Source organism: Gobio gobio (assembly GCF_949357685.1).
Source record: "Gobio gobio genome assembly, chromosome: 22".
Classification (NCBI taxonomy): domain Eukaryota; kingdom Metazoa; phylum Chordata; class Actinopteri; order Cypriniformes; family Gobionidae; genus Gobio; species Gobio gobio.
In genome coordinates this window covers 19,488,330-19,511,546 of record NC_137118.1, presented here as the reverse complement: position 1 = coordinate 19,511,546, position 23,217 = coordinate 19,488,330, and the positions used below count along the sequence as shown (strand labels likewise).

General features: G+C 37.2%; 1 protein-coding gene across 4 annotated transcripts in view; it reads right to left on the bottom strand.

Moving 5' to 3' along the window:
• Window positions 1-22,037, bottom strand: part of sardh (sarcosine dehydrogenase) — a 72,806-nt gene extending 50,769 nt beyond the window's left edge. The window contains exons 1-9 of one of the 4 annotated variants that reach the window (XM_079804518.1): window positions 21,838-22,037; window positions 18,858-19,184; window positions 18,351-18,529; window positions 15,699-15,878; window positions 15,474-15,597; window positions 15,196-15,296; window positions 11,472-11,576; window positions 6,922-7,051; window positions 2,444-2,530 (exon numbers count right to left, since the gene is read on the bottom strand). In XM_079804518.1, coding sequence (XP_079660644.1) covers window positions 2,444-2,530; window positions 6,922-7,051; window positions 11,472-11,576; window positions 15,196-15,296; window positions 15,474-15,597; window positions 15,699-15,878; window positions 18,351-18,529; window positions 18,858-19,179 — 1,228 coding nt within the window. In that variant the 5' untranslated portion in view covers window positions 19,180-19,184; window positions 21,838-22,037. Of the gene's footprint in view, window positions 1-2,443; window positions 2,531-6,921; window positions 7,052-11,471; window positions 11,577-15,195; window positions 15,297-15,473; window positions 15,598-15,698; window positions 15,879-18,350; window positions 18,530-18,857; window positions 19,185-20,994; window positions 21,579-21,837 lie in introns of those variants that run through there. The other 3 variants (XM_079804520.1, XM_079804519.1, XM_079804521.1) reach the window with 3 other exon arrangements.
• Between the last annotated feature and the right edge of the window lie 1,180 nt (window positions 22,038-23,217).

The window sequence follows — 23,217 nt, the reverse complement described above, 5'->3', positions numbered from 1 at the left end:
TGGAAAGCCTTCCCAGAAGAGTTGAAGCTGTTATAGCTGCTAAGGGTGGGCCAACTCCATATTAAACCCTACGGATTAAGAATGGGATGTCATTAAAGTTCATGTGCATGTAAAGGCAGGCGTCCCAAAACTTTTGTAAATATAGTGTATATTAAATGAAAAAACAGTTTTGTGGAAATATTTTGCCGAATCACTAATAAATGCTCCAAATTTGGACACACTACTCATTTTATGTACTGCTTTTCGCCAACTATATAGTAGGGAAGTTGGCAAATTCGGACAGTGAGAGCCTGTGTGTTTTCTCCAGAAGGATAGCGGCTCTTAGCAATCACATCAACGATGGACCACCATCTGCCTCAGATTAACAACTACTCCTACCACCACACACACACACACACACACACCAGTCATCTTAAAACTCTTCAACTCAACTTCCACATGCATATTTCTCAGTCCCAGTCCAATGGTGTGATGGTAGCACTGAACAGGGGCATAGAGAAAGGGGGAATAACCAGACTGAAGACAAACAGGGAGACATGGATGGAAGCAGCGAGGAAGGACGGCATCTTCATGGTCATGCATACTGATGGAATCCTTTGGCCTGGTGCGCATACACACACACACACACACACACACACACAATAATAATATCCAACAGTTCTGATGCAATCACACTCAAGGAGAATCCCTGATCAACATCTTATGCCATAAGTACCTGACTAATACCCACTTTAAGCACTTCTCATTACAGTTTTGACATTCATAGGGTGAGTGTCTCTGCATTAGAATGTACCATTTTTCTTCAAGAGAAAAAAATGGATAATTAATCACATATTTCAATGCTTCTTCCAAGATGGAATGATTTATGGATAATATAATGATTCATCATTAAACGAAGTCACCTAAAATGTAATAGTGTCATAATTTATTCACCCTCATGTCATTCCAAATCTGCCTGACCTTCAAAACATTCATCAGAATATCATATTTTGTGTTCAAAAAGTCTCACATGTTTGGTACGAGTAAAAATGTCCAAATTTCGACTGGTACTGTATATCAAATAACATAACCAATCAAAGCGTCTTGTACTTCTTTCTTTCCAGGAAATGAGTTTTACATGCTGAGGTCAGAAATCGATGTGTCATAAAAAAGCAAGCATGCATCTAATATCTGACTGTGATTCCTATAGCCATGTATTCCGATCCGTTCACGCGATCATGGCCTGTTGTCCGTCAGCATGTCTGAGGCCTGCAAGGTGACCCGGCCCACGCTGAGCACAATCAGCATTACTCCAGAGCCGGACTGAGTTTCATCTGACCTTCAAAACCATGAGCCATCTGCATCCAAAAATACCACCGCAAAATGCCTTCTTTTAATCTTGCACTCGAATGTAATGTAATTAGTGATGGGCGATATAGCTACAGTACAAATAAGATAAAAAATACAATACAAAATCTAGTTAAGATGGTCATAGGAAGCAATGTCACAGCCCAGAAAAGCTGCACGGTTCATTGTAAAAAATATTGCTATCTCTATTCGAACACACACACGTGATCTTATTCCTAAATAACAACGATTTGGCTGTCTATTAAAGCTATTAAACTGTCACAGCGAACATTCAGATCTGCGTAGCCACTGCCTTAACATGTATAGGTATGAAACAGCTTCACAAACTCATTATTTTTGTGTTACAATAATTCAAATTATCACAGAAGTACTGAGATAAAAGTTTACAGTTTGGATAGAAAAATTGACGCATCAAATAAAGATGGTATCAATCACATCGTTACACCACCTGGTGGCGACAAGTGGCTAATTCATACAGCTATGAAACAAATATCCATGAATGTGTCATTGAATCATTTGAACCGATTTTTTAAATAATAATTCAAATTAATAAAAAAAAACATTTATAGATTGCAGCAATTAGCATTTTGTCAGAACCTCTAGAAAATTACATACTATTTAGTTTAGTTGTCTATTCAGAATCGTGGGAGAATAGTGATGTCCATTTTAAACAACAAAAAACACACTTAATTCTCAGTTTATCCAGAATCGTGCAGCTCTACAGCCCAGGATAGTCGCTAGTGAAGGACTGTGCACTGCACAGCAAGAGATGGATACAACTGCAATGAACTTAGATCGCTGGACATGCAGGGATCAGAGATTAAGTTGCGTTGATCTTGAGTAGGTGGCGTGTACTTGAGAGTGGGTGAGACTGAATTTTGCATGTGAACTCTGCAGGGTTTCAGGGTTAAATAATTCATTTGGCACTGGAAGAGAAAGGTGTGTTGTGTGTTTGTGTGTGTGTGTGTGTGTGTGTGTGTGTGTGTGTGTGTGTGTGTGTGTGTGTGTGTGTGTGTGTGTGTGTGTGTGTGTGTGTGTGTGTGTGTGTGTGTGTGTGTGTGTGTGTGTGTGCGCTTTTGTAAGCTCCATGACCTACCTGCACTGTTGAAGCCACATCCAAGGAAAAACCCTCTCACTTCGGGAGCTTCACCCATCAGAGGCTTATGGTCTGCAGTGAAGGATTCTGGGGGTGGGGGGGAGGGGGTATGACAGTAAAGATATACAATGTTATACAATGATATACAATGTCTATTTCAAATAAATGCTTTTCTTTTGAACTTTCTATTCAACATATGAAGCAGCACACTGTTTATTGAGCATCAAATCAGAAAATGCTGAAAATTCAGCTTTGATTACAAGAATAAATTAAATTTTAAAATATCCCCTTTAACGCATCCTCTGTTACGGCCGAGATTCCAAATTGTGTAATGGGCTGATGGCACAATACAGCCGTGTGAAATGGGCTGATAAAAAGTGCTCAGTTTTGGAAACTCAGTATTTCTCCACACCTGCAAGGATGCGTTAAATCTGACAAAGTGGTTTAATAAAGGCACTTTTGATCTTGTGAAATTGAATATTTTTTAATTGCCCGTTTAAGTTTTATATGGGACAATATAAATATACTGCCCAAATGAAATTCAAATTGAGATCACTTTTTACTGTATACGTTTTTTTATGGACACTTGAACTTAGCAAATAGGACAATGCACACAGCTGTATTGCGCCATCAGCCCATTTCGTGGCGTGGCTTCTCGCTGCCACAGAGTTAAATTTGTTCAAGCGGACATAAGGCCTTGAAATATGATGTACTGCTCTAACAAAAGCCAAATTGAGCACTTTCTACTGTATCAGTTTTTTTGTGGACCCTTAAACTTAGCAAATAGGACAATGCACACTATTGCGCCATCAGACTATTTACTGGCGAGGTTTCTCGGCCGCCACAGAATTAGAATTGTTCGAGTGGACATAAGGCGCTGAAATATGATGTACTGCCCTAACAAAATCCAAATTTTGAGCACTTTTTACTGTATCCTTTTATACTTTATTTACTGTAGCCATCAGCCCATTTCACGGTGCGGTTTCCGGCCGTCAGAGAGGATGCGTTAAAGTGGACATAAGTGATATCAGAAATAGCCTATTTTGCCACATTTTGAGCCAATAGATCTTTATCAATTCATGCACAGGTTACACTTTATTTCGATAGTCCACTTTAAACATTCTACAAACTATAAGTAACTTTGCAACTACATGTCAACTAACTGTCATTAGAGTATTAGTTGACTGTCAGTAGACTGGTAGGTTATGGTTAGGTGTTTGGGTTCAGATTAGTAGAATAAGTTGAATTGTAGTTGCCAAGTTACTTATAATCAGTAGAATGTCTGTTGGGGGACCAACAAAATAAAGTTTTAGTAAATATTAATCAGACAGTCTACAAATACTCTAATGACAGTTAGTTGACATGTAGTTGCAAAGTTACTTATAGTTAGTAGAATGTCTAAAGTGGACCAATAAAATAAAGTGTTACCCATGCACATCCATACTCTTGTTTTCCTCATAGTAAAATGGCAGTGACACACAAAGGAAATAGGCTATAGACAGTATGCATAAACTGGAAATTGTAACGCGTGAGCATGCAAAAGTTTCTTGTGCACGCGCAAAAGTCTGTGTATTTTTTTTCTTTTTGTAAAGGTCCTGTTAGGGGCTCCATAAAAGCCCCTATAAATGTCAGTTGAATGTATTTTTATAAAGTTTCCCGCACTTCAGTGAAAAATAATTGCTGACAGTTTATAACACATCGCTGTTAGAGGTGGGAATCTTATGACACATAGTGCTGCCGATGGGTCAGATCAGATCTTTCTGAAAAGCTCTTTAAAAATGCATTGCTGCTGAGCGCTCACTTAATGGTCTATTCGTAATGGTCAAAGCTTTCAGTGGTAAGATATTGTTGGATGACCCTCAAAAGCAGCGAAGACAGAGAAATGCAAAGGCGAATGAGTGTGAAGAGAAACAGAGGCCACGAGTGCAAGAAAGATTGAGAGGTGAGACAGAAAAGGAGAGATGAAGAAAAGAGACACACCTTTTCCATTACTCCACATGAGAAAGTGTTTTCCAGAGCATCATCTGCTCTTTGTGAGAATGAGAGAGAGCAAAAGGAACGGGTGAGGTTGCAGCTATATTTTATTTATCCATCTTCCCTCTCCTCCATCGCTCTTACTCATACGTCACCACACACAGACAGCTATGGCCTCTGAGGAATGACCCAAGCGCTCTGACTGCCGCCCTCAGGGGATCACACTCGCTCTCAAATATATCCTCAACATCAACAGAATGATTTCTGAAGGATGATGTAATCCTGATGCTAAATACTTTTAAAATATATTCACTTAGAAAACAGTTATTTTAAATTAGAATAATATGTCACAATATTACCGTTTTTTTTTACAGTATTTTCGATCAAATAAATGTAGTTTTGGAGAGCATAAGAGCATTTTAAACATTTAAAAAATGGTCAATGAGACAGCATGAATGTGAGCACTTCAAAAGGACTATTTATTATATTAAATCATGCCAAACAGCACTGTGTATAGGTGGCCTTCAATCGAGTGATCGTGATTTTCAAGCGCAGTTCTTGACTATGATGAATGCAGTTAATGATTGATCACACCAAAATGCATAATTATCATGTGTTAAATGGGATTCATACAAAAGGCCAAAGACAGCAAGCCTGAATTACACACATGCTCAACATCTCGTTTTTAAAGTGCCCCTATTATGCTTAAAGTTACAAAGTTTCCTAATTTCGTTTTGGAGGTCTCCAACAACAGGTTTACATGCATCAAAGGTCAAAAAAGGTTTCATTTTCTCATAATATACATTGCACATCACCACATTGTTCAATGGTTCTCAAACGACTCAATGGATAAATCGGTCTCTCTAAATACACCTACTCTGCTCTGATTGGTCAGATGGCCCAGACTGTTGTGATTGGTCTACCGCGTACAGCGTATATTTCAGAAGCTAAACGTCCATTACCATAACTGATCTTCAGCTCCATCCCGGAGGCTCAGCGATAGTACACACTGTAAAAGACATTAACGATGATGGCGATTTTACATCAATCCCAGAGCGAGTCCGAATCGACGAAGAAACATTGGAAGAACTAGTTATTCAACCTGAACCTTGAGCAGGACGGTTCTCAGTGATGCTACTCAGTTTGAGGTACATTATGAGATGTTTCAACTGTAATTCCTCACCATTAGCATTAACAAGAGTGCGTCCATCAACAAACCCATGTGTGTGTGTGTGTGTGTGTGTGTGTGTGTGTGTGTTTCTAAATTATTGCAGTGCACATGTGGGAATTGTATTAATAACAGCACATAGCCGAGCACTAACTGACTGATGTAACATTAAAGTTACACAAATCTTGCTCCATCCTTTATCTTTACTCAAAGTAGTAAGACCAACAGAAAATCTGCATTTATAGACTCAGTTTTAGGTAATACTGCAGCCCACAGCTGATTTACAGTAGTATTTCAGTAAGACAGTAATGACGCGAGTTAGCCGTTTAGCCAGAGACCTACACAACATGAAACACAATGCGCGCGCAATAAGTGGACGGGCAATATGCTAATGTTTCGTCTTGGCGTCACAACGAAGCGGCTTGCGATTCGTTTAAAAACTATTTGTTTAATTGACACAGAGTTGACTCTTACTTTTGAGAGACAATAACTTTATTTATGGTGCACTTTCAGACTTTGCAGGATGTTTTCATTCACTTAGAGCTATGTTACACACTACATGAAAGGCAATTTTCAAAAATCCATAATAGGGGCACTTTAATAGCTGATGAGTGGGTGAATGGAGTCTTTGATAGCACTCTCTTAAAATGATTTGAGGAGCGCTTATCCACTGACCCGAAACTCGTCTGCAAGTGACCGACAGTCACTAAAGTGTGTTAGCGGCATTTCACACCTGTCATCCTTTATTACAGCCATTAAAGGTTGACTGAATCTCTAGGGAGAACTCGAGCTGTGACAGATCAGCCAATCAGAGCTCAGTGTCATTTGACTGGCGGTCTAGTTAGCCAATCACTTGAATATATGGACTGGCATGGTCATAGCTGGTCATTTTTTAGAGCCAAATACACACAGCTTGAAAATGTTTTGATTCCCAAACAGATAATTCTTATGAGCTGGTTCTTTTAGTGAGTCAAAAACATATTGTGACCAGAGTAGTTCAATTCCTGAAAGAATGACTCTTACGAGCTGGTTCTTTTTAGTGATTCAAAAACATATTGTGACCAGTGTTGTTCAATTCCTGAAAGAATGACTCTTATGAGCCAGATATTAGTGATCCAAAAACACAGCTTGAAAAATGGCTTTTCATTCCCAAACAGATATTCTTATGAACCGTTTCATTTTAGTGATTTAAAAACATACTGTATAACATGACCAATGTAATTACATTTCTTAACAAATGACTCTTATGAGCTGGTTCTTTTTAATGTAATGTCAAGAACCTAATGTTGTAAAATGGGCATCTGATGCATTTGTCTGTCTGTGTGTGTTTATGTACCTGGACCACAGACAGTGGATTTGATTCCAGTTTGTTCCAGAGCAGGCACTCTGTTAATGGCACCCTCGATGTGTTGCATAAAGACGTCCCAGTCCAGATCAAATAAGCTGAAGGCAAACTTATCAGACACCTACAGGTACAGAGAACAAATACACAACTTTATAATCATACACAATAATGGAGTGGCCAGGTCAGATCTGATGAGCTCACTGCTGCCATAAATCCAGCACTACATCTATGATTCAGGAGGAAGGTCTTACTGGATGATAACGTCGCTAACATAAAAACATCAATCAAGTTAAACTGCCGGTTTCCAATTGCCCCCACGCTAAGCCCCGCCCTAAAAACATCACTGACCAATCCTTAACAACTGTAGCAATTGTCCGTTTCTCAGATGTACATTATTTCTAATGTACATTTATGGAGGATCTGTGTGTTTGTAATCTTAAAAGCAATTTTGCAGAAATTATCCAAAATTAAAGTCACATAATAGTGATGCAAGGTCCCCTGAGGATTTAAAAATTAATTATATTTGAAGCACCGCTTTTTAATTGACAGAGTTAAGAAAATAGATACATTAAAACAAGTAACTAAAATAATCATAATTAAAAATACATGTTAGAATTCCAAATAAAATTATTTAAAAAAAAGTTTATAACTATGTGTATATTTTACAAAAAAAAAATTAAATCACACCGTTTATGGACATTTTCAGCTTATTCTTGTCTTTCTTGTTATTCTTATTCTTATTATTGTTAGCAACAATAACCAGCTTAAGGCCCGTTCACACCAAGAATGATAACTACAATTAAGACCATAACGATAACTATAATTGTTATCGATAACTATATGCGCAAGCTCTTTAAAGCAGGATGGATTCTGATTGGCTGTCTTTTTATCGTTCATCAGCTGGGAAAAAAACCTTCTGAAAGTGTTTCCAATTATATTGTTTCCCTGTGCCATTATGGTTATAGTTGTCGTGTGGACTCTGCTATTCTTTAATATTGAGAAATTTAGATTTTTACAACTATATCTTTATAGTTATCGTTTGGTGTGAACGGGCCTTTCGTGACGTCAATTTTTTTCTTTACAGGAGTTTGGGAGTAACTCCAGTATTCACTATGAAAACAAACATATGTTACCTAATAATGTGCACTGATAAATAGTGCATAATAAGCTGGGACATATATTAAGAACGTTTATACTAGGGTGACCAAATGTCCTGTTTTCAAGTCCTGTCCTGGCCCTAATATAACAATTTTCTATCCATACAGAGGGGGCATACTTTAAATGTATTGAAATTAATAATGAATCTTTGAGTAAACTTCGAGTATCATTTGAGTATCTCATTGCCGGACCGAGTGTCCTGGTTTTCGGTAATCAAAATATGGTCACCCTAGTTTATACAGTGAATGCATGTTGATTTTAAGGAGCGGTAACCACCACCCACCATCTGCACAGCTCAAACTTCACTTTTCACAACAAGTATGCTTCTTCCATGAACACTTTTCAATTTGTAATTTTATTTAAGCCAAGTCCTCTCTGCTTGTCACTGTTTTCGCTCGCTGCCACAGGAGACTGTCAACGAACTCGAAACCGTGGGATGGAAAGGAGCAGCAGACGGTGTGAGCAATCCGAAAGCTGATGAAATGCTGATCACAAAAGAGAGAATATGTGGCCGGTGTGGAGCAGCAGACTGGAGTTTAAAAATAAAAACTGTAGAGGCTGCATGTGCTGAGAACAGGCCAGGCTTCACACGGTCTCATTAAGAGTTTCAGACCAGCGCCGCTTCTACAAACACATTGCTCAAAATGTTCACACTTCCCTAAGATATTGATCCGCTGTTTCATAGCATGACTGTTGCTTTGTGTAGTGAAAGGGTGATGTGACAGAGGGTGAATTCAATAAGAGAGATTTGTTACAGAATACTGCTGGCTGGAGATGATTATAAAGGAAATGCAGTGTAAATGCGGAAGGGCGACGTTAAAAAAAACTGATCTCCAGGCATAATTACACTGGAATATCTGCAGACAGACACTCACAAACACACACGCTACGTTTGGATTCATACGGCATTACTTGTTTCCGCAGTATGTACATTTGTGGTCAGATTTATTGGCACCCCTGGTAAATATGATCAAAGATGACTGTAAAAATAAATCTGCATTGTTCGTCCTTTGAGCTTTCATTAAAAAAATTGCAAAAATCTAACCTTTCATTGAAGTAAAATTATTGAAATTTCCTTGATTATTACGCAGGAATGAGAGTATAGTTCCTAGTCAGAAAATCGCAACTTTTAATTTTCCGTCGGTCTTAGTACACGACGTAACTACAGAAGAGTCAAGTTTTAAATTGGAAAATAGCTAAACTCTTTGGTCATTTTTGCACGAGATGCTAACGGTCTAATCAGATTCAATGATCTATGCTAAGGTATGCTAAAAGTGCTACCGCCATACTTGGAGATCGGCTGAATGGTTTCGAAAACGGTAAAACTCGACTGTTTAACTCTAGGGGAGTTGGAAAATGAGCTCCACTTCAAAAAAGTGGAGTGTTCCTTTAAGATGTCAACGTCGGGCCGTTTTAAAAAGACGGATTGGTTGGGAATGGCACATCTTGACTCTCCCAAGGAAAATCATGAGGTAATGCCAAGGACTGTTAATCTGTCCCCAAGACAAAGACTTAAACAGACCTTCACAAAGACCTCTGTTTAACCTTTCCCTTAAACATAAAACACTGCTAAAAATGATAAACATTTGAGTATATGTTGTCTGAGCTGTAATAACCCCCCTCCAAAAAAAGAGGCGCTTCTGGATTTTTTAGTTATAAATTCATTTTTGAAAGTGTGTAACTCAGGCCCTGTGTTCTCTAGCACCCTGCAGACAGTTTTGGCTGTTTCCACTAGATTGCAGCAAATACTGGAAAAAAAAATGTTGTATGCAAGATTTATTCAAATGGATCTGAATGGAGGAATATTACCTTTTTTATGTAATTTCCGCCTACCAGCACACAGGCCCTGAGTTATACACTTGAATTTATAACCCTCAAGTTGTTCCAAACCTGCATGAGTTTCTTTGTCTGCTGAACAAAAAAGAAGATATTTAGAAGAATGTTTGTAACCAAGCAGATAAGCCAACTATTGACTACCATAGTAGGAAAAAAAATACTATGGTAGTCAATAGTTGCTCTATCTGCTTTGTTACAAACATTCTTCACTCTATCTTCTATTGTGTTCAGCAGAACAAAGAAACTCATACAGGTTTGGAACAACTTGAGGGTGAGTAAATGATGACAGAATTTTCATTTTTGGGTGAACTATCCCTTTAATCTTAATCAAAAGTTTGATATGACAGAAATTGAGTATTTAATACAAAATGTATTTTATAGTACAACTGTAAAATTTCAATACTAATATTTACATTTTAACTTCATTTACAGACATTAAAAAGTATAAGAAATATGTCCATAAAAACTTAAAACATGCTCACTCTGGTCCGGATATGAACTGTAATCTGTGCTGCGAGTGTTGTTAAACTCATTCGGGTGTTCAGCGCAGAAAATGCTGGTTCTGTGTGTGTACATGTGAAATTATTTTAACAGATGTTTTTTTTTATTTTAACTTATGTTTTAGTAGGTAACCCTCTTTATATGTCTCTGAAAGACAACAGCGTTGAGTTGACCAGAAAAAGCAATATTCACACCTGTTTTTATGTAATTAAATCTATATAAGAAAATCTAAGCAAAATCACAATTTCTATTTAATTTTGTTATATCATGCAGCCCTAGACTAGACTGTTTGTGTGTGTGTGTGTGTGTGTGTGTGTGTGTGTGTGTGTGTGTGTGTGTGTGTGTGTGTGTGTGTGTGTGTGTGTGTGTGTGTGTGTGTGTGTGTGTGTGTGTGTGTGTGTGTGTGTGTGTGTGTGTGTGTGTCATTCAATGAAACGCAAATTTAGCTGCAACCTAAACTTAACCAAAAAGGAGAACTACTGAAATAAAATAAGTTTAAGTTTAAGTAATACAATTACTAAAAATAAATAAATAAATAAATAAATAAAGTTAAATAGAAATATTTTTTTAAATGACAAAAGCACATAATTACTAAAACTAAAATATATAACTAAATAAATGAAAATATACAAATAAAAGCTAATTCAAAATATTAATAAATAATAATACAATATCATTTGAATTAGCTTTTATTTGTATATTTTCATTTATTTAGTTATATATTTTAGTTTTAGTAATTATGTGCTTTTGTCATTTAAAAAAAATATTTCTATTTAACTTATTAAAACATCTATGTGGGAAAAGTGGGAAGAGGAAAAAAAAATTAAAATCACTCCACACACCCATTTTATCTGTACCAAAACACTTGAATGCACATCAAATCAAGTCGTTAATGAGAACTTCCTGATCTGGATTGTGGAACTCAAAACAAACACAGCAAATATACAACATAAACAACTATAGCAAGAATATGGAAAGAATAACAACTTCTATATCTCAGACTCAGTTATATTACTTTTCTTTTGGAAACAGTCATTACAACTTACATCATCCCAGAATATGGGGTTCTGTTCGTAGCCTCCTACAGAAAGAGCGTCACCTTGGAGACGGAGGTAGACAGATGCATCGTGGTCCCGGACGTTGGGCATATTCTGGTGGAAAAACACATTTTAGAAAGCTCATTATATCATGTATGACAAAGCATTTTGTAGGAACCATATGCTGGAACTATAACCAACTTGACTCCATCTCGTCAGATGGTCATATGATCGGTGTGTACAGTTAGAATTGGAAGTTTATATCTCACAACTGTGTGAAAAAGTAATAATTGTGTTATAAATTTTTGCAAGAAATAAAGTCAGAATTGCGAGTTATACACTTGCAGTTGCGAGACTAAAGTCAGAATTGTGAGATAAAAGGTTGCAATTACCTTTTTTTTTTATTCCGTGGCGGAAACAAGCTCCTATAGTATTTTAATGCTGGTTTGAGGGCTTAACATTTCTTTTGCAGTTTCACAGTCCATTCACAAGCAAAAAAATCTATAAATTTCACTACCACATCATGTGGATGACAAACATTTCATCACTTCAGTTTCAGTGATGACACATTGGGCTTTCTGTGAGGAGTAACATAGCTGTCATCAACCATGCATTAAACTATAAGCTCTCTCTCACACACAGACACAGTATTGCATAATCCAGAGAAACGCTCTGAGCTAAGTGCTTATGTCACGGCCGCTGTTGGGTTTTGCCACAGAATAGAGCACCATGCCCCAATGGATATCTTGCACTGAGCATCTTGCACTTCTGTTTTAAAATAGTACTAATTTATTTCCGGTTATGTATATTTTCAACATGTTGTAATCACCTAGTCTCAGCCTCAGACGTCACGCTCACAGACCACTGGCTGAATGTCTGATGCATATGGCAAACTTATCTGGAAACACTTCAGGAGTTTTGATGTTATCATCTGATTGGTTGAATTCTACAGGATGTCCGTGAGACGTGTGTGTTGCGTTCTTTAACGGTTCACCTATAAACAAATGCCGCGACTCCAAACTCCCTAGTGGAAGAAGAACGCCGTTGTGTTTACAACTGTGACAATGAGCACTTACCAGGATCAACTAATTGGATTTTCAAAAGTATGTGAAGTTCGCGGCTCCATTGTTGCAGTAAACTTGAACAACATTCTTGAATGAATAATTTGTAAATGCACGGCGGTCTGTTATTGCAGGGACATCGACTTTACGTTTTCATGCCCCTAAACATGACGCGGGACAAAACGAACTGTGATTGGTTGCGTAACATGTCAGTCAAACGTCCTCTTGGGCTGTCCTTGACCAATGAAAGCTGCGATAGAGTCCAGACCTTCTGCCGTCAGTCTGAAGGTCTGGCCACGCGAGACTAGTAATCACCTAGTTGAAACATCCCCTAAATTGATTGTCCGCAAGATGATTTAATAATCTGGACATTTTCAGAGACAGAAGAAGAGATATTCTGATGATTACTGTGTAAAGAATTTTCCAAACTCAACGAAACATTTTAATCCAACCCAAGCCGATCCGGCTGGTAAACATACACGGTTATTTCACCACAGTGTGTCAGTGCTCATCTAAACTAGAGACCACTTTGCTGAAGTGTGTGAGGCCTGATGAATAAGAACTGAATTAACATATTTTTTTATTTTGATTACAATATTTTAACTATGGTTGCTGCTGCAGAGCAAGTATGACTTGCTTCTGTTAAATATTCGGAACATAAAATTATTGGAAACATGCTGCTGCTGCTAGAGAGAGGAAGACCCCCTGTAGCAGATCTAGGCAGGTGGTGCTGGGGAGGTGGAGGGCTAGAATAAGAATCCACATAGCGCGCAGAGCTAGTGTATTTGTTTGAATGTGTTGTGGTTGTAAAGGGAAATGGTAATGGATACGTGAAATCGAATGGCTGACCATGTTACATTGAACGAACCAATCAGAACACGAATAGAGTTTCATAGCTGAACAATTCATTTAATTATTATGTAATTATTTAATTATATTACTGTATTGCTCCAAATATAAGACGATCCTAATTATAAGACGACCCCCCCCCCTTTTTTTTTTTACAAAATGTACCTTTTGGCTTTTACTTGAAAATTATTTTCATACTGAAAATTTTTGTATTGAAAGTATGGTAAATACTGGTAAAATGTACCAACGATCACATTTAAAAATAAACCCTTTTTGGCATAAAATAAAAATAACCTGTAGCCAATCTAGTTACATAACAATTAGGTTATCCATCTCATAGTGAAAACCATGTAGCTTACCAAAATTTCATTAACAGTAGAAGTGAAATCTTATTATAGTTGAAATTGAAATCTGGGTACCGTCTTAACTTTTAAAATCACGTAAGGGGGAAGTTTGGTCCCGTCAAACATGACAATCACGCGGCTCTTAGATGGTAAGCTTTTCTTTTTGCGCTCACAAACATTACACTCTGACACACCGTATTTCTTGGCACACTCATGTTACGCATATTTGGCACCATCTATTGTTGCGGGTGTATTATTGACATGTAAAAGTCTAGACTCTAGACCCTGAATACAAAGCAAACATATTCGGAACAATACGATAATTAATTTAGATCATTATTATTATTATATTCATATTTTAATATAATTTAAATATTAAATTCTATTTAATTGATTTTAATATTTGTTTGTATTAGATGTAAATACATTTAAATGAAACTATGACAGTTATAAACTGCTGGGGAACAGTAATCTAGTGTGAAACATTACTGATCTATTTATAATTTTCACACCATTTTAACTGATGCTCCCATTTTCCTTGGTTTCCTTGATAACACATTTAAATTAGTACAATTCATTGGTTTCCTTGGTAACATTTTAATTAGCACAATTCAATAGCAGCATTCACAAGACACCATAAAAAGGCACAAAAACACATATTTTTCACGGGTACAGAACATTAATTGCAATAGGCAAATAGCAGTTTTGTCAATAAGGCACAATAAATAAGCTTAATCAATTCAATTAATTTCTTTGTTTTTAATGCCAGACAAGCTTTTTTTGGCTATTTAAATGGCAAAAAACAGTTATTAAAATTTAAAACAGAAAATACCATTTTAATAGAAAGGCCCATTTTACCTTTTAACTAAATTTTAACTAAATTTAAACTTGATTGAAAACCTTTTTAATTAAATTAACACAGGACATGTTGGCACTAAAACGAATGCTAATTACTTAATTTAAATATGGCTCAATGCAATTACTGCACATTAACCAATGGTTAAACTGGACTGCAGGTGCATAATAAATAAAACTGATGGTCATTTTTTTCTTGTTTAATCATTAATATCAATCAATAATCAATACTGGACTCTGTTTTCCAGCATGCATCACTGCATGAATAAATCATGCAAATTACCGCCTCTCATCGCTCCCCTTAATTGTGTGATTTTGAGTTTTCCTGCTGTGTTTTGTGTGTGGAATGTTAAGGATCATGTGCACAGGGTTTAATGTGTTGATTGATCTTAAGTCGTTGCCGCCTTCTTCTGCAAAGATCCTCGTTTTTTGCTGTTTACTGTCTAAAGCAAAGGTGTGATTACTCAAGACCCCCATGAGGTAGACCCCCATTTTAAGCATGTTATGTCCAGCACAGATACCGTAGGCTACCACCAAATGCAAAGACATGATTTATTATGGTTGTTGGTTTGTGCTGTGTAACGCTACGCTGAAATGGACAGTGTGCTGCATTTAAAAGCTTACCTGGATTCCCTCAATTCTTTCTGTGACAACATAAGCATGATGCATGGCTACCAATGGAACATTGACGCCTGCCATTTTACCCAGCTTAGCGGCCCAGACACCTAAAAAAACAAAGAAACATAAGTGAAAGGATTATGCTGTATTGGCATATATACATATATAATGTTGAAAGGTGAGGTGACATTGGTCCAAAAGTTTGTTTTTACAGCAATACATGTTGTAATGCAATTTCATTATCACAGACCGCCCTCTGCTGGTGAAGTCTGCATCTTTCTGACCTGCACAATTCACCACACATGGAGTTTGGATAGTCCCATGAGCAGTTTCTACAGCTTTCACTCTCTTCACGCCAAAATCATCAACCTTCACCTGGACACCTGTCACTGGACAGTTCTCGATCACCTGAAATCATTAATAATAATGTTTCAATATGGTTCCTGCATTCAAACCAAACTAAATAAGTCAATCATCAATAGAAAAGAGTATAGGGTATGGAGGCGTACAGTGGCACCCCGTGCAGTGGCTGCTCTGGAGAGGGTGGTGCAGGTGCCAGCTGGGTCCATGGTGCCGTCTTTTGGCACATAGAGGGTGCCATAAAGATCTTTCACATTCATCAGAGGATACAGGTCTTTGGTTTCAGCTGGCGACAGGACGTATGACTCAATGCCGTACGCTTTACCCAACTGAAATGCAAAGTGTGTGAGTATTCACTTATTAGATTATGTTTAATCAGTCACATTTCGTTCATTATTAATACACGCCTCTTTGAAATTCTGATTGGTCAATCACTGCATTCATTATAAACAATAGGCACATTAGATTCCAGTGGACAATTTACATACCAATGAATCTTTGAGCAATTTTCATACAAAAAAACTTTTTTATCAGCTTGCAAACGCTGAATTTCCAGGAAAGGCTGAAAAAAACAGTATGACCATTTATTAAAGGGGGGGGGGGGGGGTATAATGCTGTTTCCCGGATAATCGAGTGCGCACATCAACCAGAGTGAGAGCAAGAGCGCGCCCATCAACAAGTTATTTTGTGTTTAGACCACGAAATCAACAATGTCACTAAAGAAGTGTGTTTTTGGTTGCGAGGGAAAGATGAATTATAATTAATAATTGGTTTATATAGCGCTTTTCTAGGCACTCAAAGCGGTAATCTCCACATCCACCACCAATGTGCAGCATCCACCTGGATGTTGCGACGACAACCATATTGCGCCAGTACGCCCACCACACACCAGATGATTGGTGGAGAGGAGACAGAGGGATGAAGCCAATCGTATAAATGGGGATGATTAGGAGGCCATGATGGACAGGGGCCAATGGGCAAATTTGGCCAGATGCCGGGGTTACACCCCTACTCTTTTATCGAAGGACATCCTGGGATTTTTAATGACCACAGAGAGTCAGGACCTCGGTTTAACATCTCATCCGAAGGACGGTGCTTGTTACAGTATGGTGTCCCATCACTATACTGGGGTGTTAGGACCCACACAGACCACAGGGTGAGCACCCCCTGCTGGACTCACTAACACCTCAACCAGCAACAACCTAGTTTTCCCAGTTGGTCTCCCATCCAGGTACTGACCAGGCTCAGACCTGCTTAGCTTCAGTGGGAAACCAGTCTTGGGCTACAGGGTGATATGGCTGCTGGCTAAGATAACCTTGTTAAGCTTCCCAGATAACTCAGCATTAAGGAAACAGTGGGTGCAGTTTGTTTTCCCGGAGCAGCAACGGAGTTCTGCAAGTGTGTTTGCTTGTTCCCTGTCATGAGTCGGAACCGCAGGCGGTGAATGAAACTGCATCAAATGTCTGTGTTTTGTTGGCAATCAGCGCGTAAGTGCATATGATGTAAACAACACGAACGTATAGTGAATCGAAAGTTATCCAGGGGTAATGCAATGAAGTATTGTGTGTGTGTGTGTGTGTGTGTGTGTGTGTGTGTGTGTGTGTGTGTGTGTGTGTGTGTGTGTGTGTGTGCGCTCGTGACTCTTTAGCTCCGCCCACTGCACCCGCGGCCTCCACAAGTTCGGCTGTTCTCGGGAAAGAATCAGTACAGCGTATATGTCTTTTATAAATATGATAAAACTACAGAATCTTTGGAGATATGAACAATGCAATACTACTCTATAGGTACTCAAGATTAAAATGGGATTGGCAGAAACTATGTGTGTTATGTACTAGGGATGTCACAGGTACCGGTACTTTGGTACCAAGTCGGTACTGAAATTATAAAAATGTGACGATACCAGCATTCCTGTAGTAACGGTAGTACCGACTCCCGAGTAGTATTTGGTACCCGTAGCTGCGTTCAGTCGCTTCTGTGTTTATCTAAGCGCAGGACTCCAGAATGTAGCCGAATATATACACTAGTGTCTGTCAATATTAAACTGCAAAATACTATTTAAATATTACTCCTGCATGTTCTGCGTCTCTGTGTGAAATGACGGTCTGTCGGGCGATGCACACGCACGCACACACACACACACACACACACACACACACACACACACGTGTGACACTCCCTCGCTGTCTTTGTAGTCTTTGCCGTGTGTCACTATATGAGGACACGAACGCACAAACCATCAATTCATGAGAATTTGCCCTTTCATTTGAGAAATCTGTCATATCATGAACACAGACACTCTAAGGTTTTCACGGCAACCCGTCAAAATAAAAGTTTGGTTTAAAAAAATAAATAAATTGGCAATAGATTAGGCTGCTGTTGTAGCCTACAGTAGATTTAGCAACGTATTTATGTAATAATAATTTGTCTCTACTAATAATAATAATTATGCCTAGATGGTTGATTATTTTTCACTTGAACTTTTTCTATAAACAATATTTACTTTTAAACAGCATACAGCTTTTAAATGTTTATGTATTATTTACTTATAATGATTCTCATTATAAATAATAAACTTAATACATTTAATAATTTTTTTAAATAGTAAAAAAAAAACATTTAGCTGCGATACCGGAATTGGTACAGAGTACCGTAAAATTTTGATGGTATTGGTACCGACTACTGGAATTTTGGTACTGTGACATCCCTATTATGTACCCTTTAAAACCATTTGTTTTTGTAATTTGACTGTGCAGTACAATTTCTATCTTGCCAAGATGTTTGGTTTAGCATTTGTGCCATACCGACATGAGGCGCTTGTACTCGTCCAGTCGCTGCTTGTTGGAAGCGATGAACAGGCCTCCATTTTGGATCCAGCCCGTCTCAAGTCCCGTCTCCTCCTCCAGCTCTAAGCTGATCACATTGCGAGTGTGAGCCAAGAGTTCCACCTCAGTATCACTTGGTCTTAACTGCCACAAAAGTCCTGTGAAAAACGTAAAAGAGATTTAGTATCTTATTCAAACGAAGAAACTCTTTTTAAAAGACAAGCTGGATCTCTTTTGTATTTGACAGACTGCTACACCCATGGATTTGGCTTTAACTATTATACAACCAGTTATGTAAGCCTATTCGTGGAGTAAACTCTTGAACTAAACTGGGATATTAAATCTGATTTGTTACCTAGATTCAGTTTTACCTTACACATTCTTCAATTAGTTAAAAACTGACATGCTTCTGCCTTTACTTTTTGGCCGTGGGAAGTAACTGTCCTCAACAAAGTCTCTAATCACAAAGTAAACACAGTGCAATACCTGCCGTGTGCCAGGTAGTGCCTGCAGTCAATCTGTCCCTCTCCAGCAAAACCACATTGGTCATGCCCATTTTACACAGGTGGTAGAGAGTCTGGCAACCCAGGCTTCCTCCTCCTATCACCACAACATCCGCAGACTTCGGCAGTGGTTTGGTGGGCCCACTGATGCCATCCTCCTGTTTGAGGGTCTTCTCATAAGGGACACTCTTCTCTGTGGTGTGCGTAGACTGGGAGCTATAGCAGCGGGTAGTGGCACGGCAGAAGGGCGCGAGGGGCTGACGGCATGCCAAAACCCTCCACGCCGCTGTTCCCAAGAAGGCCATGGCCCCTGCAACAACACAAGACCATAAACACATACTCTTATTACATAATATTGATAGGTTGTTAAGGAGTCCCACAGAGCTGAGTACTGGGCCCACTTTTGTTACATTTACTCTTTTTTTTTAAAGGGAAGATTTAAAAAGACAAATGGTGTGCACATTTAAATAAGTTTTCACTTTACTTATACATCTGGCTCCTAATCAATGCATTGATATACAGCTGCAATTTTAGTAATTTTTTTAAATAATAAAGTAACTATTTAAAATGAGGTTGCATTTGTTAACATTAGTTAACTACATTAGTTGAAAGAATCATTCTAAAACATTTGTTTAGTTAAATGTTAATTTCAACATTTACTAATACATTAAACATTAAAATCAAAAGTTGTATCTGCTAACATTATTTAATGGACCTGAGCTCACATAAACTAATGATGATGAACAGTTGTATCTTTATTAATCAACGTTAAAAAAAAGATGAATTAATACTGCAACAAATTAATTGCTCATTATCAGACAATTTTACTTAATACAATAACTAAAGTTAACTAATTAACTAAACTTATTGTAAAGTTTTACCAATAATAATAAAAAAATAGCACTGAATATTATTAATCTTTATTATCTATCTATTTATATCTCATTTAAATGAATAATTTCCTCTTTATTAATAATTTTGTCTTTATTCTATTCTTAAAGGGATAGTTCACCCAAAAATGAAAATGACCCCATGTATATGACTTTCTTCTTTCAGACGAATACAATCAGTTATATTTTAAAATGTTCCAAGCTTTATAATAACAGTGAATGGAGGACGTGATTTTAAAGCCCAAAAAAAGTTATTCATAAAGGTGTAAAACAATTTTTTTTTAAACTTTATAAACTAAAATAATTAGCTTCCGACAGATGGCCATACACATCGACCTGACGCATGATGTATTGATGAACGCAGAAGCACAGAGGATAGAGCAGAGCAAAACAAATCTGTGATCACGAATTAAAAGTCTAAAACCAGAATTTAAGACAAATATCAGACGATTTTGATATAAGAGGAGTTGATTTTGATTTTGTTGGCCAGACCTTTTTGTTTGAACCACAAGAGGCGTTAAAGCTTACACTACTCCTACATCCTACGTCAGACATTGTGTCAGTTATTTTAGTCTATAAAGTTTTATAAACGTTTATTTTTCTTAGAAAAACCCATCGATTTGCTTCAGACGGCTTTTATTAATCCCCTGGAGTCTTATGGATTACTTTTAGGATGGATGGATGCGCTTTTTTTGGACTTCAAAATCATTACCGCATTCACTACCATTATAAAGCTAGGAAAAGCAATGATATTTTTTTAAATAACTCCGATTGTGTTCGTCTTAAAGAAGATAGTCATCAGCCTAGGATGGCTTGAGGGTGAGTGAATTATGGGATCATTTTCATTTTTGGGTGAACTATCCCTTTAAGAGCACCACGTGAGTCAGCTCATCTACACTAGTAAGAGATTCATTCGAGCTTTGTCATCTGAAATGGTTTACAGACATTTAAGTTTCTTATTCAAGCCTATTCACTAACAAACTTGTCACCTGAAAATAATGCAATGATGACCAACTTGTCTTTGCACAATGCAAAAGCAAACGCTTGTTTTAGGCTGAAGCATTTGTGCAATGCAAACGATGAAAGTGTCAACTACTTGACAACTACATAAGGTACAACAACGTGCCAAACAACATTGTAAAACAAATGGGCATGCATTAATTAGATGACAAGTCTTAAAAACACAAACAAGACAACAGTTGTCAGTAACTTCTCATTAGTGTCGCTCACCTTCCTATATAAAACTTAGTAAAGGGCAGAAGTCCTCTTTGTTAACTGCTTCTTTAAGAGTGTGAGACTGCTGTTGAGATATGTTCATAAACAGAGCAACTGGTGCTCAAATATGGCTGTTTGCTGACTGAGCATGTGGACGAACACAGCTGTGGCGAACTTCAGAACTGCAGATGCGTGGATGAGCGAAACAAACAGAGCTGCAACGTGTCTGACGAGAAATTACAAAAGCCACTCGCGTTTGATTTCGTCCAGATTTCAGACTTAACGCTGGGTTTAGTTGGGCTTTCGATGAGTTTCCTGTGTAGTCAGGACGGCAGGGCGACATCAGCAAACCCTAGGTTGTGTCCTTTTTTGCATATTAATATCAATCGGACAGGTACCACATGCCACGAGCACGCGAGCTGTTTCAATAACTTCTTGACTGTCGTCAGTCTAGTAAAGGTTTGCCAAGTAAATCTTATTAAATATACCGGTACTAAAAAACAACAACAACGACAAAAAACAAGCCGCCAGTCTATAACATTTTAACTTTAGCCTACTTCAGACGATGAAACTATTAGAAAAACGCATTGATCGGTAATGAGGTACTGAGGGGTTTATGTCTGTTTGCTAAACAACTCGCTGCGGTCAGGCATTTGTTACACTGTACAATTCGGATTTCCGCAATTTGGATTACAAATTCCAAGTGTGAAAAGTGGGTTAAAAGTGGTCGTTTTCAGTCAGCTTAACTTGTGGTTTCAACCTCAGAACGGGTTCTGTCGTGGTAAAAATGTTGTTTAGGCAGGCAGCTCAGGTTTTGAGTTTTTCAGAGAGTTCCAAAACAACGCATGCATTGCTTACCTGTTAGATGAATAAATCCACTATGGAAAGAAAAAACACACAAAATGATTTTGGTGCGGACGTTGTGTTGCTTACTATTTAGTGTACAATGCAGCTTAAACGTCCTACAGCTTGCAGCCCAGATCCATTGGTTGCAAGCTGTCAAATAGACATGTTAACCCTAGTGTAAACTCTCCACCCACCGATAGCCGATTTGTAGTAGGTTGTGTCTGACGATAGAACCTATGGTATGTTGTGTTGTGGAAAGGAAGAAAGAAATGTAATTTTATTATATAAAATTAATTTATTAAAATGATATTAATTAATTTATGTCATTATTTTTTAAATAAAACTATTAAATTACATTTAGTATTTTAGTAAAATAATACAATATTTTAATATATTATATATATAGCCTATATATATATATATGTATGTATTTATTTAATTTTATAATTATTTTCTTAATATGTAGGCCTAACCGTATATAAGAAGTGATTGATTTTAAGAAAGATGTAACCAAAGATGGGGATACTTAAAAGTTTAAGAATTTATATATATACAGTGCGTGCAGAATTATTAGGCATGTTAATTTTCTGATCATATTTTATCTACAGGCACATTTTACCAATTCCAAACCACATTAATCTTAATAACTACTATTAATTTTGTATTTAATAATTTATAAGTGATATGTAATTGTTCATGAAGGATTCAAATGAATGTGGTTTGGAATTGGTAAAATGTGCCTGGAATTTTTTTGATCAGAAAACCAATATATATATTACGGCACGTGGAGACTCAGCTGTCAGTTTCAGAGTAGTCCTCAGAGCAGATCACAATTAGAGCAGAAAGGCTGATCTCGGACATCTGCTCCAGTATTATAGGAAAATATTGAGGATGAGGAATATAGTGGGACTCCTAACAGGATTCCTGAACATGTATTATACAACACAAACATGAATATACTGTTTAAAAATGGGTGTCAGCATGCAAATAAGAATACGTATATGGCATCTGATTATTATGAAAAATTTCATGAAAAAAATTAATTCTAGAAATGTTTTCCACATTAGGGGAAAAAAACATGCTTCTGTAAATTTTAATTATGGCATAAAAAGTCATACTAAGTCATAATTATGAGATTAAAAAGTCACAATTATGACATACTAAATGAGATTTAAAAAGTTGAAATATTCTGTTATAATAGGATTTTTTTGTCATAATTCTGACTTTTTTAAGTCATAATTTCAATTGGGCATAATTCAGACTTTTTAAAGTCATAATTATTACTTTTTAAGTTATAATTTCATAATGTGATAATTTCTTTTCATCTCATAATGTTGATTCAATGTCATCATAATTATGATTCACAAAATGTTTTCTTATGTGGCAGAACTG